General features: G+C 39.0%; 2 protein-coding genes across 6 annotated transcripts in view; one reads left to right on the plus strand and one right to left on the minus strand.

Moving 5' to 3' along the window:
* The window catches only part of SPIC (Spi-C transcription factor), a 50729-nt gene extending 42555 nt beyond the window's left edge, over positions 1-8174 (minus strand). For 4 of the 5 annotated variants that reach the window (XM_079935851.1, XM_079935850.1, XM_079935847.1 and 1 more), the window contains exon 1: positions 7221-7514. The gene's annotated coding sequence lies outside the window, so the exon portion shown is untranslated. Of the gene's footprint in view, positions 1-7220; positions 7515-8135 lie in introns of those variants that run through there. The other variant, XM_079935848.1, reaches the window with a different exon arrangement.
* On the plus strand, positions 7767-18149 carry ARL1 (ARF like GTPase 1). Its single transcript, XM_079935852.1, has 6 exons — positions 7767-7999; positions 9367-9504; positions 11454-11535; positions 12575-12686; positions 15324-15502; positions 16631-18149. Exons 1-6 carry the CDS (start codon positions 7996-7998, stop codon positions 16659-16661), a joined length of 546 nt encoding a protein of 181 aa, XP_079791978.1. The 5' UTR covers positions 7767-7995; the 3' UTR covers positions 16662-18149.
* Positions 18150-18170: the final 21 nt, after the last annotated feature.

Consider the following 18170-nt stretch of genomic DNA (forward strand, 5'->3'; position numbering starts at 1 on the left):
ACAGTGGATACTTTAATAGCATAAAAAAAAAAAAACATTCTGGAGTAGGAGCACTAGAATAGCTAGGGAAGGCTTTGCGCGGGAGAAAGAGCCTGAAAAGATGGGTTGGATTCGAATAGGGGGAAATAAATGGAGAAAACATCCCAGGGAGGAGAAGCCATATATAAAACGTTACAGTATTAGTCAGGCAGAAGGCATGTCCTGAAGATAATATTGAAGAAATAGGGCACAGAGCATAGAACTCTAATTACTGAAGGGGTCTGTGGACAAGTAGCATTAGCATCCCCTGGGAACTTGTAGATATGCAGAACCAGAAACTAATTCCACATATTCAAGGTCTTTGGGTGCTTTGAAGATTGGATGTCTTCCCTGATGAAAATGCAAACTTCACTCTAGAACCAAAATCTAGACATTCCTGGAAACAGTCAGTTTCCCCCCCAATTCCACAATGTTTGCCTAATCTGGAGAGAGGTAGTTAGGTAGATATGATTGTGGAAGTATTTGACTGCTGAGTTAAGTGGCTCAGGCCTCATCCACTCATGAATTCAATAAACATTTATTGAACTCCATTGTGGTAGCACTGGGGATACAGAGCAAAATAAGCCCTCCTTAAGCCCTGCCCTTAAGGAGCTCACAGCCTTATGGAAAAGTAAGTAACCAACAATTATAAATATCTTTGTGCAAATGAGTTTTAAAGCGTTATAATTGAGAAATAAACATGATTTATTCTGTTAACATTTATTGAATATTTAGTACATGCAAAATGGTGGTGTTCAAGGGTATCTGGGGTTGGGGAGAAGCAGAGATGGATCAGTTAAGTGGCTACCATCTAAGAGTAGGAAGTAAAGGAAGAATAAATAGGGGTTGGTCATTGTGAATTCAACAGAAGGCCAGAGAAAGAAGCAAGTCTGCATTAACCCATAAGTGGTAAGGTAAAGTAGAATTTGGATCACTGAGCAGAGAAATAGGCAAGTTGAGAGAGTGAACCATATTTGGGGAGTTCTGTTTGTTTTACTTTTTAGTTGGGGGAGAGATATGTTCAATTTTAGATATGTGGATCTTGAATGCATGTTCATAGAGAACCCTCTAGTAAGGAGGAGGAGGTTCAGGACTGTAGCTTAAGAGAAAAGCAGAGCTGAGGCAATGATTGATCAGATGCTTTTTCCTCCTAACAACCCATTTGAATCACCGGAAAGTAAATAGAATTGATTGTGCAGCTTGAAGTTGTCCGTTGATGGTTAATTACATTTTGTTTATTTTTAAATAAAGCTCCAAACCTTTGCTTTCTTAGCTGCGAACAACACAAGCAATTTTAGTGATCTCAATCATGACTATTATGTTCACTAATATGACTTTATTTCCTTTTCCTGTTAGTGCAACAGTAACAGCAAAAAATGACAATAACAAAGTTTTTTTTTTTTAATTCCATTTTCAAAGTCCTACTCTAGTACATTTTGTCTGTGTGTTCATTTTTTAAATATATTGGCTGGGACCTCTCTGGTGGCACAGTGGTTAAGAATCCACCTGCCAATGCAGGGGACACGCGTTCGAGCCCTGGTCCAGGAAGGTCCCACATGCCGCGGAGCAACTAAGCCCGTGCGCTACAACTACTGAGCCTGAGCTCTAGAGCCCGCGAGCCACAACTACTGAAGCCTGCACGCCTAGGGCCTGTGCTCCGCAACAACAGAAGCCACCGCAACGAGAAGCCCACACATCACAACAAAGAGTAGCCCCCGCTTGCCGCAGCTAGAGAAAGCCCGTGCACAACAACGAAGACCCAACGCAGACATAAATAAATAAATAAATGTATTGGTTAACTTCAAAAGCCACAGCTATCTTGTATCATACAAGATTTGAAAACTGTATAAATGGTCATTATAGTCAATGCATAGCTGAGTGGTTTAAATTCCTCAAAAGTTAATTGTGTAATTTAATTTTAACATGTAGATTTTGTGCTATATTTACCTATTATGCTCTTGCTCTCCCCCAGCTCCTGGCAAGATTTATTGACTATTCAAACTACCAGCTTCTGTAAGCTCCTCTATCTGGCACATCCACGTGTGGCATTATCTCTCATCTGGTAGGGACTGGATGAATCCTGCTGTGGTAGACTTGGTGGATGGAGTGTCCAGGGGTGATACCTGGGCACTAATGCCATTTCTCAGTGGTAGATCTCTCCTACATATCTGCGGTGTTGGCTCAGATTATGTAACAGGGCTTCCATGTCGGTCTCCAAAGAGACCCTTGCAATCTAGACAAATACATTCACCTTCTAGGAGAGAAAACAGAGACTCCACAAGGAAAATTCAGAGTTATGGTTGATGGTGTGGGCTTTGGTGTTAGACTAGGGCTCAAATCCAGGCTCTGTCCCTTTTAACCAGATGACCTTGGGTAAGTAGAAACAAATAAGCAAAAAAAGCCAACTAGTTTACTTTTATTAAAAGAGTAATCCATGGTATAAAATTCAAACAGCACAAAGGGTATACAAGAAAAAGTGTCTCCCTGCACTTCAGATCTGCAGTCTACTCTGCAGAGTAACCATTCCTAAGGGTTTCTTGTACAAACGTTCAGAATTTCACGCATATGCATAGCATAATACAAATGTGGCTGTGTAAATGTGCAAGCATATCTATGTCAATTCCCGTAAGCGAAATTTTTGTCAGGGGTATATGTGCATTTAAAATTTTGTATGTAGATGCTGCCTAATGGTCATCCAAAAGATTGCACAGTGGATGAGAGCGACAATTTTCCCACGTGCCACTTCTTAAAAAATTTACCAGTTAGATAGGTGGAAATGTCATCCTAATGTGGTTTCTTCAAATGTTTTAAAAAATATAACACATAGAAAAACACACAAAATATAAATGTACTATTCAATGAATTATCAAAGAAGCAAAGAAGTCAGGTCAAAAAACAGAATATCAGAACATTCCGGAAACTTTCCTCATGCTTCCACCTACCCACTTTCTCCTTTCCAAAAATTTACATTATAGTTCAGTTTTGCCTGGTTTTGAACTTATATGCATGGAATCATACATAGTATGCTTTCTTTGGTGTCTGCTGCTTCTGTTCAATTATGTGTTTATATTTCTCCAGTATACAACTGTAGTTCTTTCATTTGCCTTGTTATATAGATGTCCATCATGTAAATACATTGCAATTTATGAATCCATTCTACTATGGACAGATATTTGGGTTGTTTACAGTTTTTTATTTTTATGAATAATGCTATGTAAATATTTTTATACATGTCTCTTGGTACACATGTGCATGCATGTCTGTTACGTCTATACCTAGGAGTATGGCACTGCCATAGCCATGTCAAGATCAGTCTAGCTTTTGTGAGGATGAAAGACCACATGGAGAGAGAGGCCAACCAAGTCAGCCAAAGTACCAGCTGAATATAGCTGTGTGAATCACCTCCAGCCAGATCAGAAGAACTGCCTGTCCAATCCATATGATTGTGATAAATATTACTGCTGGTTTAAGTCCCTACATTTTGAAGCAGTTTGTTACACGGCAATAAACAACTGACATATAGAAATTGGTACTAGAGATGGGGTACATAGAAATTTAAAATACATGGCATTGACTTTGGAACCATACTGTGGGTGGAGGCTGGGAAAATGAAGAGGCTGTTAGTGAGAGCTGAAGGACTGGCAAAAATCTTTTAGGGTAAACAGCTGTGCAACAGTGGATAAAAATGCTCCCTGTAGTGACTTGAAATATAGATAACACAGTGAATGAACTTGCCTAGCTGGCTAAGATATTTCCAGGCAGAATATTGAGCGTGTCATTTGGCTTCTTAGAGCTGAGTATAAGCAATGGGAAGAGAGAAAGACACTAGAGAACTGTTCAGTTTGTAAGAATAATTTGGAGGAGATACAGAGAGCCCAGGCTTCCTGGGTTAGAAAATAAAACGGTTCCTTATCCCAGGTTTCTCCAGCTGGCAAGAATTTCAAAATAAGAAATGCCCCCACCTTTCTATAATGAGATTTGAGAGGAAATAAAGCAATGAGAGAGAAACTCTCACTTCTGGTATAATAACTTCGATAGAGAGACAAGGCAGTCTTGCCCTCAGGAAAAAGAGGAAGGTGGGAGGAAGGGGCTGGGTTCGTCAAGAGGGTGGTTTATGAAAGATCTGAGACCACAGGCATTGGGCTACTGTGGCGTGTGTTATGTCCTCCCTAGTGAATGAGGTCCTGCTTCCTCAGCTCTCCAGGGCAGAAGACAATCACAGCAAGACACAGTTTAGGAAGAGCCATTAATACTGTACTTAATGCCAGCCACATCCACTCCAAGGGGACAAATACTGGTATTAGAAAATAACTGTGAATACCTAGTGTGTCCAGCTACTATAACTTCCCCCTTCCTGCACCCTTATTCATGCATATGGTGCATATGAAAGCAAATATGATCCTCCAGTGGACACTGTTCCCCTAGCCACAGCTGACTGGTACAAGTGTGGACACCTGATTACAAAGAATTTAGTGAGTGGGTGCAAATGGTAGGGATGATTTTGGAACAAGAGTGGCTATGAAGTATGGCCATAAACTGATGATTATTACAGATGGGTGTTAGGTACATGGGTGCTCATTGTTAACTATTCTCTCAAAAGAATATTATGAAATTTTGAAATTGTACCTCAAATGAGAATACGATGGAAGTGCCGACTAAGGGTTAAGAACCCTTAGTCTCAAAAAACTCAAAATATTCAGGAATTAGTTTAACCAAAGGTACAAGACCTGTACACTGAAAACTATAAAATGTTGTTGAAAACAAGTAAAGATGACCATAGTACATGGAAAAACATCCCACATTCATGAATGGGGAAGACTCACTATTACAATGGCAATACTCCTCAAATTAATCTATGAAGTCAGTACAATCCTTATCAAAATTCCAACTGCCTTTCTTTGCATAAACAAACAAGCTGATCCTAAAATTCAATATGGAAATGCAAGGGATCCAGGATAGCCAAGACAATTTTTTTAAATAAATTTATTTATTTTAATTTTGGCTGCATTGAGTCTCCGTTGCTGCATGCGGGCTTTCTCTAGTTGTGGAGATACCATCTGACCCAGCGATTCCACTCCTAGGCATATAACTAAGAGAACTGAAGACGTGTATTTCCACAAAAACATGTACACAAATGTTTGTAGCATCATTATTCAAAGAGCCAAAAAATGAGAACTCAAATATCCATCAACTGATGAATGGATAAACAAAACACGCTATACCCATACAACAGAATATTACTTAGCAGTAAAAAGGAATGAAGTATTTCATACATGCCACAACATGGATTAACCTTGAAAACATTATGGTAAGTGAAATAAGCCAGACGCAAAAGGACAAATAGTGTATGATTTCACTTATATGAAATATCTAAAATAGGCAAATTTGTAGCTACAGAAAGGTTATCAGCAGCTAGGAGGGGAGCAATAGGGAGTTATTGCTTAATGGGTATAGAGTTTCTGTTTGGGGTGATGAAAACATTCTGGAATTAGACAGTGGTGACTGTTGCAAACCTTGCGGATATACTAAAAGCCACTGAATTGGACACTTAAAAATGATATTATTGTATGTGAATTATTTCTCAATTAAAAGAAGACCCCTTAGTCTAAAGAGAAATTCTTTGACAAAGTACATGTTATTGAAAGGAAACATTTGAAATACAATACATAATTTGTGAAAATCACACACCTCGTAGTGAGAGAGTAGCATTGACATATATACACTACCAAATGTAAAATAGATAGCTAGTGGGAAGCAGCCGCATAGCACATGGAGATGAGCTCTGTGCTCTGTGACCACCTGGAGGGGTGGGATAGGGAGGGTGGGAGGGACATACCAGAGGGAGGGGCTATGGGGATATATGTATGCATATGGCTAATTCACTTTGTTGTACAGCAGAAACTAAAACAACATTGTAAAGCAATTATACTCCAATAAAGATGTATAAAAAAAAAATCACACACCTAGTTATGATTTCAAAACATTCCTTAGTTTAAAAGACAATTATAAATACACAGCATTACGTCCTTCTGAAGCTTATATTTATTATACTTATATATTTATACTTATTATATTTCATAGGTTTCTGCTTCATGGAATAAAATCTGAGCAAAAGAAAGTAACTTCCACTAGGTAATGTAACACACAGAAATGTTTAAGTTTCTAACTTAGGAAACTACAGTATGGTCATGTGTTTGCAAATCCATTTACCAAATGTATAGATCACGGCTCAGTTACAGAAGGCATCATAATGCAGTTACTTCAGGCCTGGAAGTCAAATGATCAGAGTTGCTGTCCTGGCTCTATCACTTAGCTTGTTTCTACTTCTTCATGTGCAATTGAGATGTTTGGAATTGAGGTTCCTTCCAGCTTTAAAATTTTAAACTTATTTGATCGTATTGTGGCTTTATAGTCAGAAGAATTTTGAAATTGTTTTACTTGCTTGGACTGCATTTAAACATTCACGTTTTAAAATTTAATAAATTATTACTGGACCGTAAGATTTGAAAAGGATTGTCTACTCCACTTTTAATCAATTAGACCAACTGATCTCATTCTGCTGAGAATTAGCCTGAAGCAATACCACCATCTGGTGGTTCCTCTTCAAATATAACAACTTCCTTGAAGAAGAGAGCTTGGTCTCTCCTATCAAATAGGACAGGTGGTTCAGATATGCCTAGTTTAGTAAACAAGTTTAATAATATTGCATAATATATGTTTAAGTTAACTAATGTTTATGTTATTGGCCTTAAAAACGTATAATTCAACACATTCTCTCAAATATTTGTTTAGTGCCCAAGTACAAGAACAAAACAGTGAACAAAATAAACAAAAATACTTGCATTCATAGATGTTACATTCTAGTGAGAGGCAGTAGACAATAAATAAGCATAATAAGTAAATTATGTTTAGTGGTACCTTCTACTAAAAAATCAGGATAAGGGGGAGGTAGAGTAGGTTGCAATTTTAAATATTAATAACATTTGAGCAAAGACTTTAAAGAGGTGAGGTCAATTCCAAATGTTTGTCTGAAGAATAAAATTCCACAGACTTATAAACTAAATGTTTACCTTTAATTCTAGCACGCTACTATCCTTGTTTCCTCAAACGTTTCTTTTTGGTAAGCAGGAACTGTAAAACCAGATCAATGGTAACAGGAATGACCGCATTTTGAAAAACGATGTTGCCTTCAAAATACATACCTTTTCTATAGAGTAATGACTGCCTTTAGCTAGCATCGGAGATGGTACAGGTAGAAGGAGGGAGGGACGCTAACGCTGACCCTGCAGGCCACTGCGACGCCAAAAATCTCTCTGGCGGCCTCAGTTTAGGCGGCTCCGCATTGGTGGCGTGGGGCTCTTCCTCTTATTATAAGGTAGCCCTCTTTCCTAGTCGGAGGAAGGAGCCAGTGGAAAATCGGGTCAACGCCCGCAGGGCGCTTCAGGACAAGTCATTTCTGCGACGCCGCAAGCTGCGCCCGCTTCCAGTCAGGCTGCCGCATCGAGGCCCGACGCGCATTCCCGGTTGGCGGATTCACCACTTCTTGATGTCAGGATTTAAAATGAAAATTCGAACTTCCCTATTTCGGAAGCCTTTCCTGTCCAAGAAAACAGAAGCAGGGGAGACTTGGAGTCCTTGAATTTTTTTTTTTTTTTCCTTGCGGCTTCCGCAGTATCTACACCCTGCGCGCCGGGGACTTGCGTCGAAAGTGACGGCGCGGACGCTCAGCCGCCGTTCCCGGCGCGCAGTCGCTGCGGCCTCGCTCCCGCCCCCGCCGGGAGGTCCGACGTGGAAGTTGCTGGCTGACCAGGCTTCCAAGGAAACCCACTGGGAACCAGAGCCCGAGGCCGAGCCGGAGCCGGAGCCGCAGCGCAGGCCCAGGCGAGGGGAGGTGGCGGCGCCGAGGCTCGATTAGGAGTCGCTGCCGAGGCCGGGCCCAGTCTCCGCCGGTCGACGAGGGAGGACAGGCAGTTCATCATGGGTGAGGGATCTGAGAAGGGAGCCTGGGCGCGCTGAGAGGCCGAGGGCTGGGGTCTGGAGGAGGAGGAGAGGGGCCGGCCTGGAAAGCCCACAGTAGCCAGCGTCTTAGGGCGCTGACTGCTGAGGACGTAACTCACCTTAGATTTTCACCTGTGTGCGTGGACCCTGCCTCGAACCTTCGCCCCTGTCTTATCCCGTTCTCCTTTCTCCCGGCGGGGTCAGAGGTGAGGGCAGCGCGGGTCGGTGAACTTTTACGTCATCCCCTCGGACCCAGCGCCACTTGCTGGATGGAGCTGGTCTTGCGAAGCTTGGCAGCGTGTCAGTCGCAGGTTCGCTCAGGTTTCTTGGGTGAAGGATGAGCTTCTGGATTCTCTCTCCCTGGTCGCTGGGACTGCGTCAGTTTAAACCCCGAAAGAGGGTGGTGCTCGTAATGTTTTACGGCCGACTTGGCGTTTGTCTGCTTACCTGTATCTTTTCCTGTAGAGAAGGTGGAGAAGGAAATGGGCAGGGAGTGTATTACTAGTCAGCGATGACATTTTAATCTCAATTTTGGAGTGCTGATTGAGGGAACTACATTGTCATCGCAAGCATCAGGTAGAGCTGCCCTCCCCGCTAGAGCCCAAATGAAGGTGCAGATTTCTTAACTTGTTTATAACCCTCCAAATGATGCAAATTCTTTGCCTTATTTAAATAGCTCAGCGATTTTCTGGGGAGTTTACTTCTTGGTCTGGAACGTCAGAAGCGCTTTCTTGTCTTTTTGCATAACCCCTTCAGTTTCATTCTTCTGCTTCTTTTTAACCTGTAAAAGGTAGAAAGGATTTTGTCACGTCACACCCCTTGTGTTACAGATGTTCAAGGTTCTCTAACCCATAGTGGATTCATTTTTCCAGACTTGCAGCTCTTAATTTTGCCATTTCTTGGTAAAATAACCAGGTATTGTGTGTGGCATCAGTGATTGAAGGTACTTACTGTACAACAGTAATTGCTTTTCATGTTCAAGGACCTCATTGTCCCACTGTCATTCTGGTTTGCCCTTTGGTTTCTGGGGGTAGTGAGGAGATCATGCTAAGATATCCATATTCTCTCGATTAGAAAGTGAGCTCCATGAGGGCAGTGGTCCTGTTTCTCTTATTTTTGAGTGTATCTTCTGTGCCTGCCTGACACAGTATCCAGGACATGGTAACAATCAGTAATTACTAGTTTGATGTTGAATAATGTATTTCATTGGAAGCAAAAATAGGCACCTATGAATCGAGGAAAAGATTACAGTATTATTTAATTTGCTGTAGCTTTCAAAGGGTCAGATTAAATGTTTTGTGGGCCTAGTTCATGAAATGATTTTGAAATACATCTTTGTTATTTTTTAAGGTGGCTTTTTCTCAAGCATTTTTTCCAGTCTGTTTGGAACCCGGGAAATGAGGATTTTAATTTTGGGATTAGATGGAGCAGGAAAAACTACAATTTTGTACAGATTACAGGTTGGAGAAGTCGTTACTACTATTCCTAGTAAGTGTTGGTATGATAAACTAATTATAGGGGCTTTCTCTTTCCATCAAACATAACTTTATTTCTGAATAAATATATAATGTAATTGATAAGGTTCGCAAACTTCTACTATGAGCATAATATTTATAACACTTTTTTTCATAAATTTACAGACAGTTTGGTGTAATTTATGAACCCCTGTGCATGGCTGGGTTCTGCTGTTTAGGGCTGTTTTAAAAGTTGGGTAGGGTTAAGCCACCTAATCTCATTGAGAGCCAGTATCTTTTTTGATAAAATGAAGATAATAAATATACATTGGCTTTGAGGGGAAAATAAATCTAGTATATAAAATACTTTGTTAGCCTGTGTAAAGAATTATATAGATATGAAGTGATATTATTACATGTGAAGTGGTTTTTTTTCTGTATTTGTTACTATTTGATTAAGATTAGTTTCTCTTTAGTAATTCTATTGATTATTTTTAAAGATCTGAGTTGAAGAGACTGAGTGTTGAATCTGGTACTTAAAAATATCAAGAAAAGAAACACCTTGACTTTAAATCAATTGATATCTTAGAAGAATATTCTCCAACAGTCTTAATTTACTACATAAGAAGACTGTTCTTTTACTTATCCTATTTTCATTTGATGCCCTGAATTTACTTAGATTAGTAAGATTAGTACATTTAAACTAATAATTTGTAGAGTTTGCTCAAGAATATTTAAATTATGCCTTTAAAGTTACTCTGTCACTCAAGGTATTTCTATATTTAGTACTATTTAAATTTCCAGATTAAAAAGACAGTGTAGCTTTTATGAAAGAAGAACTTTTCAAACCCTGTGTCATCTGTTACTTCTTTATGCCACCTTCAGTAAATTTCAGTTTCCTTGGTTTTTCCTTCTCAAAATCACCCAACTCAGTCTGCTACAGTTGAGTCACCGTGGCCCCTGCAATACACATAGCCCAGTGGATTGCATTTCAGCAAATGTGGTTCATACCACGCCCTTGTCCTTTGCAAATAAACAACATTCCTAACTGAGGCTGGAGACAGTGATTACCCTGCTGCTTAATTCTAAGGGAGACATCATGAACTTGCTTTTTAGTTTTTCACTCAGGTTTGCTATAGTAATTTTTTTATACTTGCCATATACTCATAATCGTCATTTGCCAGTATAAACTTAAATCTAAAAAATTGTCCAGTTATAGCTGTTAAGTCATTTTTTACTTTGATTTTTTTTTAAGTTTGTGAAATCTTAGTAATATTTGTATATGTAGCTCCTAAGTTTTTTTCAGTAACCTCTCCACCTCCTTCAGATTCCTTTCAATGGAAGATAGTAATATCTTGCCTTAGGCATGTGATGCGAGAGCTCCAGCTAAGAAGGATGGCTGGGAAAAGGGATGGGACTCCTCCCCTTTGACCATCTCGCTATGACCTTATTACAAATGAGCTCTTGAGGAAGTCTTCAGAGGGTCTGTGAGATTGCCAGCCTTAGAGAACTCAGCTTCCATAAAGAGGTATACAGCCATTGCTGTGCCCTTACCTACTGAAGTTTAGAGTCTATCTAGGCTTTCTTGGTTTTGTTCCCTGTTTATTTGCAACCTACCAAAATTCCGTTTTTTGTAATACATCTGCAACTGTCCTTTCTAAATATAACTTTCTGAACACTTTTGTATGCCAGTACTGTATTTTGAAGGGAGTTTAACATAATAGGGTTTCCATTGAGCTAAGAATTATATAATTGCAGAGGTAGCTGGGGGTTCTTATATACCCTGAAAGTGGTGTTGATCTTGCTGATTGGTGTGCGTATGTGTGCATGTGTAGCACAGCATACTGTCTTATCTTAAGTGGGATGATATTTGAACTAACAGTGTGATTCAGCAGTTACCATTAATTGCTGAAAGTCAGATTGGATACTTTGAAGACGGAATGTATTAGTCTACATATACTGCTAATTTGATTTCTTTTCCAGCCATTGGATTTAATGTTGAGACGGTAACATACAAGAACCTAAAATTCCAAGTCTGGGATTTAGGAGGACAGACAAGTATCAGGTATGGTGCAAAGGGCAGATCATTTTGTAGTATTGAATCTTTCTTTATTGGCTCCTTTAGGGTTAACAGGAGTAAACCAAAATATGTCTTCTTTTGTAATTTAATGGGAGACACCTAGTTTAAAATGAGGTAAAACGGCCTTATTCTCTCAATTAAAATCTGAGAATTAAAAATTTTAACTAAAGAATTAAAATCTAAGGAAGCCAGTTTTTCAGATATCACTTCAAATGAAAAATCTTTTCATGAAAATCTCAAGACCTAATTACTTCAGTAGTTTTTAAATAAAAAGGGTCCTCTAGTTAGTTCTTGTCAGTCCCTTCCTCTGTGAGACAGACTGTTTTGGATTTCATAAAAATACCTTTTGGGCCCACCATTTAGGACTAATGTGAACATAGATGCCCTCTGGAATTCAAGTCTCCTGCCCAGCATCCTGTGCTTGACATGGCAACTGCGAATGTTTAGTGACTGTCACTGCTCACTCACTAGGGTACTTACCATCTTAAAAGATCAGTAGTGCATTCCCCAGACATCCTGCTGCCCGGTAACTCATTTTATTTCTTGAACCACTTTTGAGTCAGTTTCTTATTTTAGCCATTTCTACTTCGTGTCTTCAGTGATCAGTTTAATGTCTGTTACATAAAATCATATTAAAAATTTTTTTTAAAGAACTCATTCCTCTTAAGGAGTTTCTAGTTAAGATGTAACAATCAGGTCTGTGTGGAACTTTTTTTATCGGTACATTTAGTGATTTTATAGATTATAAATATATTCTCTCAGCCTAAAGTCTGAACTCATTCTGAAGCTCCTTGGTCCTGTGATTTATGTTTATCAATATTCTTTCCACCCCATCCCATCTGAGGGATATGATATATGTCCATCAGAAACAATGAATCATTATGGCATTGATTCTGGCATGGATGGGGAAGGATTGGCAAGTAATACCCCCCACCCCATCACTGCCAAGTCCTAGCATATGAATTAACATACCAGTTTCTTCTTCTTTCAAATAATGTATTCTCCCTTTCTGAATTTTCTTCAGGCCATACTGGAGATGTTATTATTCAAACACAGATGCAGTCATTTATGTAGTAGACAGTTGTGACCGAGACCGAATTGGCATTTCCAAATCAGAGTTAGTTGCCATGTTGGAGGTAAGAAAACTTTATTAAAATGTGGGTAAATCATTTGTATTTGCTTGCTGTTTGTTTTTTGTTTTTGTTTTTTTTTTTTTTTTGCAGTACGCAGGCCTTTCACTGCTGTGGCCTCTCCCGTTGCGGAGCACAGGCTCCGGACGCGCAGGCCCAGCGGCCATGGCTCACGGGCCCAGCCGCTCCGCGGCATGTGGGATCCTCCCGGACCGGGGCACGAACCCGCGTCCGCTGCATCGGCAGGCGGACTTCCAACCACTGCGCCACCAGGGAAGCCCCAGAAGTAACTTTTAATTGATGCAATCAATTAATATTTATGTATTAGTGATATAAAGTACATGTGGAATATGAGTCAGAACTATTATATTAAAACTTACAGACACAAAATCAATTTGTTTTACTTTTGTACACAAAAATTCTAAATGGAGTAAAGGATTATGTAAAATGGAAGTCATTATAAGGGAATATGTTTAAAATTTCTGGATTAAGAAAGTCCTTCTAAATCCAAGAATTGGAAGGAATTACAAAAGAAAAGATAGATTTAATTATATTGATATTATACAAACAAACAAAAAAATCCACAAAGCTCAGATGCCAAACAATACAAGCTAGGGTAAAATGGGGAACCAAGACACAGTTTTACAGCCAGTGACTAAGGATTAGTGATCTTAATCGTATCAATACCTTTTGCAAATCAATAGAAAAGGGAGCAAAAGGCATGAACCTACAATTTATAGGAGAAGAATTTATTGCTAATAACATTTGTATTTTTAATACCCTAATAATAAATAAGCATATAATGAAATGCTATGTTTGGAAAAATATATAGTTTCAGTTCTACCAAAGCTGCATTGGAGATGGGCACTGTCATACACTGTTCGTGGAGTTGAAATTGTTACAGGCTCTCTGGACAGCAGTTTATTAATACATGTAACAAGAACCTGAAAAAAATTTCATACTTTGATTCCATTTTTAGAGAATTGTGTTAAAGAAATAGAGATTCACACAAAGATTTCTGTATTATGATTCTGTCACTTTGGTTTCTCTAATAGTCGAGTGAAAAGAATCTAGGAAGAATCTAATACTGGAAAACAGTTATATAGTTTATGGTGCATGAATTCTTAGTGTAGAGTATAACCATTAAATTTTTTTTTTTACATCTTTACTGGTGTATAATTGCTTTACAATGGTGTGTTAGTTTCTGCTTTATAACAAAGTGAATCAGCTATACATATACATATGTTCCCATATCTCTTCCCTCTTGCGTCTCCCTCCCTCCCACCCTCCCTATCCCACCCCTCCAGGCGGTCACAAAGCACTGAGCTGATCTCCCTGTGTTATGCGGCTGCTTCCCACTAGCTATCTACCTTACGTTTGGTAGTGTATATATGTCCATGCCTCTCTCCCGCTTTGTCACAGCTTACCCTTCCCCCTCCCCATATCCTCAAGTCCATTCTCTAGTAGGTCTGTGGCTTTATTCCTGTCTTACCCCTAGGTTCTTCATGACATTTTTTTTTTCTTAAATTCCATATATATGTGTTAGCATATGGTATTTGTCTTTCTCTTTCTGACTTACTTCACTCTGTATAACAGACTCTAGGCCTATCCACCTCATTACAAATAGCTCAATTTCGTTTCTTTTTATGGCTAATATTCCATTGTATATATATGCCACATCTTCTTTATCCATTCATCCAATGATGGACACTTAGGTTGTTTCCATCTCCGGGCTATTGTAAATAGAGCTGCAATGAACATTTTGGTACATGACTCTTTTTGAATTATGGTTTTCTCAGGGTATATGCCCAGTAGTGGGATTGCTGGGTCATATGGTAGCTCTATTTGTAGTTTTTTAAGGACCCTCCATACTGTTCGCCATAGTGGCTGTACCATTAATGTTTTAAAATTTTTTTTGAGGGACTTCCGTGGTGGCGCAGTGGTTAAGAATCTGCCTGCTAATGTAGGGGACATGGGTTCAAGCCCTGGTCCAGGTAGATCCCACATGCCGCAGAGCAACTAAGCCTGTGCACCACAAATACCGAGCCTGTGCTCTACAGCCTGTGAGCCACAACTACTGAGCCCGTGTGCCACAACTACTGAAGCCTGTGTGCCTAGGGCCCATGCTCCACAACAAGAGAAGCCACTGCATTGAGAAGCCCGGGCACCACAATGAAGAGTAGCCCCTGCTCGCTACAACTAGAGAAAGGCCGCGCACAGCAATGAAGCCACAATGCAGCCAAAAATAAATAAATAAAATAAATTAATTAAAAAAATTTTTTTTTGATAGTTTGGAAAAACATCCACAATTTAATGTTTAGTTTATTTTTTAAAGCAGGGTATGGAACTGTATTTAAATGTGATCTTAAATGTATATATATACTAAATAAACTATAAGTATCTGAATTACAAAGCAGTAGAAAATACCCAAAATGTTAAACAGTGATCATGTTTAGGAGATAGGATTATGGGTGAAGTTTCTTTTCTTCATACTTCTCTATAATTTCAAATAATTTATAATGAACATTGTATATTAATAATTAGGAAATACGCTTTTAAAATAATGGATTTTTTTTGGCATTTCTTCCCAAACTCAAGGGAGCAAATTGATTAGAAGAAATCAAACTTTTCTATGTTATTTAGGAAGAAGAGCTGAGGAAAGCCATTTTAGTGGTGTTTGCAAATAAGCAGGACATGGAACAGGCCATGACTCCCTCGGAGATGGCAAATTCACTTGGGTTACCTGCCTTGAAGGACCGAAAATGGCAAATATTCAAAACTTCAGCAACCAAAGGCACTGGCCTTGATGAGGCAATGGAATGGTAAGTATGTTTCCAGAAGCCATCTGTGTGTACATGCACTGTGTACATACATGTGTCATTTCCCTTTGGTCTTAAGGATGAAATTCAGATTATTTATCAGTTTTCCATATTGTTCCTCCACCCTTTTCTTCCACTGGTCTTCATGTACATCTGCTTTTATTTCAACCACACCTAATTATAGTTAGATAAGCCACCAGCTCTCTGCTGTATTTCTAGCTTTTTCCCCTACCTCACCGCACCCTCCAGTTCCTTATCCTTCAGGACTTAGGTTAAGGCTCTGTGTTTCTCAAGAGCCTTCCCTGACATAACTTCATGCCCACTGCCTTACCACACACATAGAGGTCCTTGTCACAGGTCAGTGATATAGTAGTACTTGTTACACTGTCTTGTAGTTGGTTTGTGCATCTGCTCATTAAATTGTCATCTCCTTGAAGACTGAGACTAGTTTTCATCTCTGAATTATCCACATCTGGCCTGGCTGTAGTAGTAGCAGCCTGGAAAGTGGATATCTGGTGTTTTTTGCTTATTTGTTTATTTATTATTTTAAAAAGTATTTATTTATTTATTTTTGGCTGCATTGTATCTTCGTTGCTGCATGCGGGCTTTCTCTAGTTGTGGTGAGCGGGGGCTACTGTTTGTTGTAGTGCATGGGCTTCTCATTTGCAGTGGCTTCCCGTGGAGCACAGGCTCTAGGCGCATGGGCTTCAGTAGTTGCAGCACGCAGGCTCAGTAGTTGCGGTGCATGGGTTCAGTCGTTGCGGCGCGTGGGCTCTAGAGCACAGGCTCAGTAGTTGTGGCTCACGGGCTTAGTTGCTCTGTGGCATGTGGGATCTTCCTGGACCAGGGATTGAACCTGTGTCCCCTGCACTGACAGGCACATTCTTAACCACTGCCCCACCAGGGAAATCCCTGGTCTTTTTTGATTATTCATTCAAAGCAGAGAAAGTGAAAGCTAAAAGACCCTCATGGCAATTGAGTCCATAACCTCATTCTTTTAATATAACTGTCTTAGCCTTCATCATTTAAAGTGCTTTGGAATCCACCTCCAGTATAAAATTTATATAATAAATGATCTATACCTGAAAGTTTGAAGTTAATCTTATGAAACTGTTCATTTTCTCTTCACAGGTTAGTTGAAACACTAAAGAGCAGACAGTAATTCAGTCACTTCTGCTCCTCTGAAACGAAGACCACATCACGTATCCCTTTGGAAATAGTTAAAGTGTGCTTCACACTACTAAATGTTAAAACTGTATGATTGCCAGCATATACCAAACTGACTGCAACATTTGTAATAAGTATTAAAAATAAGTATTTGGTTGGAAGGGTAACTCATTGTGATTGAATCAACTGAATGTGTGTTCTGTATAATGTAAAATATTCCTTCCTTGTTATCTTGTGTTAAGGTATATATTCTATTTGTATGGAATTCTTATTCAGATACAGTCCTATTAAAGAATGTACTCTTATTGAGGAAAAAGCCCTCCAATTTTAAATTAGTGGTTGCAGCTTGTTTGTATTAACACTAAAAAATATCTTAACTCAGATTTTTTTCCCCCTAAAATGAATTAAGTTTTTCCAAAGATTAGGCTCAGTAGAGTAGGCTAGGAACCTAGCGTGGGTTAATTATAGTCTTCATTTGCTTAATGACCACTTTAAGCTGTTTCATTTAAAAGCTTTTGGTTATAGGTGTGAAGTTGAAGTAATTATTTTGGTGGCTATCTTCACTGACTTATCTGTAATTATCATTTTATAGTATTTATGGTTGTTGGGAAATTTTTACAGATTTGGGCCCTCCTAGTTAGTTTGTACAGGAACCCTGTGAGGTAGCTAGGACATCATTTTTACATCTTCATTTTTATGGACATGGACCCAAAATTCTGATAGACTGGCTTGACCAGTGTCACCTGCTAGGGAGGTGGGAAGAGGGCTTAAAGTGAGACTTCACAGGGTCAGAAGCTTGTCCCATAAACTATACCATAAATTCCTGAAAATGCCAACATTGACAACACAGCTTAACTCCTTATATAAAATTAAGCTAATTGAAGTAGACACATTACAATCAAAATAATGTCTATAAATTTATTTGTCCTTACTAGTAGAGGTAGTAAAAACAATCCCAAATGGTTATATTTGTTGGAGTTCACAACACATTAAAGAAAATTTCACATGAAAGGAAATTTTTTAAAAAGATCTATTTTAAGAAGCATTGTAAAAGATGTTTTTGCTGCCTTTGATTCCTTTTATCTACCTGTAATTGAACATGTAAATTTGATTGGTGAAAAGTCAAAATCTTATTGATTCTACAGGGAGAATTAAGTATTCGTTTAAAAATTAGGCTTACAGCTGCTAGGCTGTCAAAAACAATTATATTCTAAGGGACTTCTTAAAGGAACTTTTCAAACAACCCAGTCTACAGTATGACAGAAGTAAATAAGAGTCCTTAGTAGTTACTAAAATTGGGAGCAATTTTTTCATTTTTTTAGTTGGACAAGCAGCATTTAAAAAATTAGATGCCAGTAAAGAGAACTTAATACCATTGTGCCCCTCAGGTCTCAGGAAAGCTAGTGGTCATTCAGCTCACATGAATCTGACTTTCTTTTCTAATCTGTGGGACTTTTCTTGTTCTCTAGCACCCATTCCTAATTTGATTTCTTGGAAAGCTTTT

Source organism: Stenella coeruleoalba (genome assembly GCF_951394435.1).
Source record: "Stenella coeruleoalba genome assembly, chromosome: 11".
Classification (NCBI taxonomy): domain Eukaryota; kingdom Metazoa; phylum Chordata; class Mammalia; order Artiodactyla; family Delphinidae; genus Stenella; species Stenella coeruleoalba.

Coding starts and splice junctions, on each gene's coding strand:
- ARL1 (XM_079935852.1), top strand. Junction 9,505..11,453: donor AGTCGTTACTACTATTCCTA/GTAAGTGTTGGT, acceptor TTTCTTTTCCAG/CCATTGGATTTAATGTTGAG. Junction 11,536..12,574: donor GGAGGACAGACAAGTATCAG/GTATGGTGCAAA, acceptor AATTTTCTTCAG/GCCATACTGGAGATGTTATT.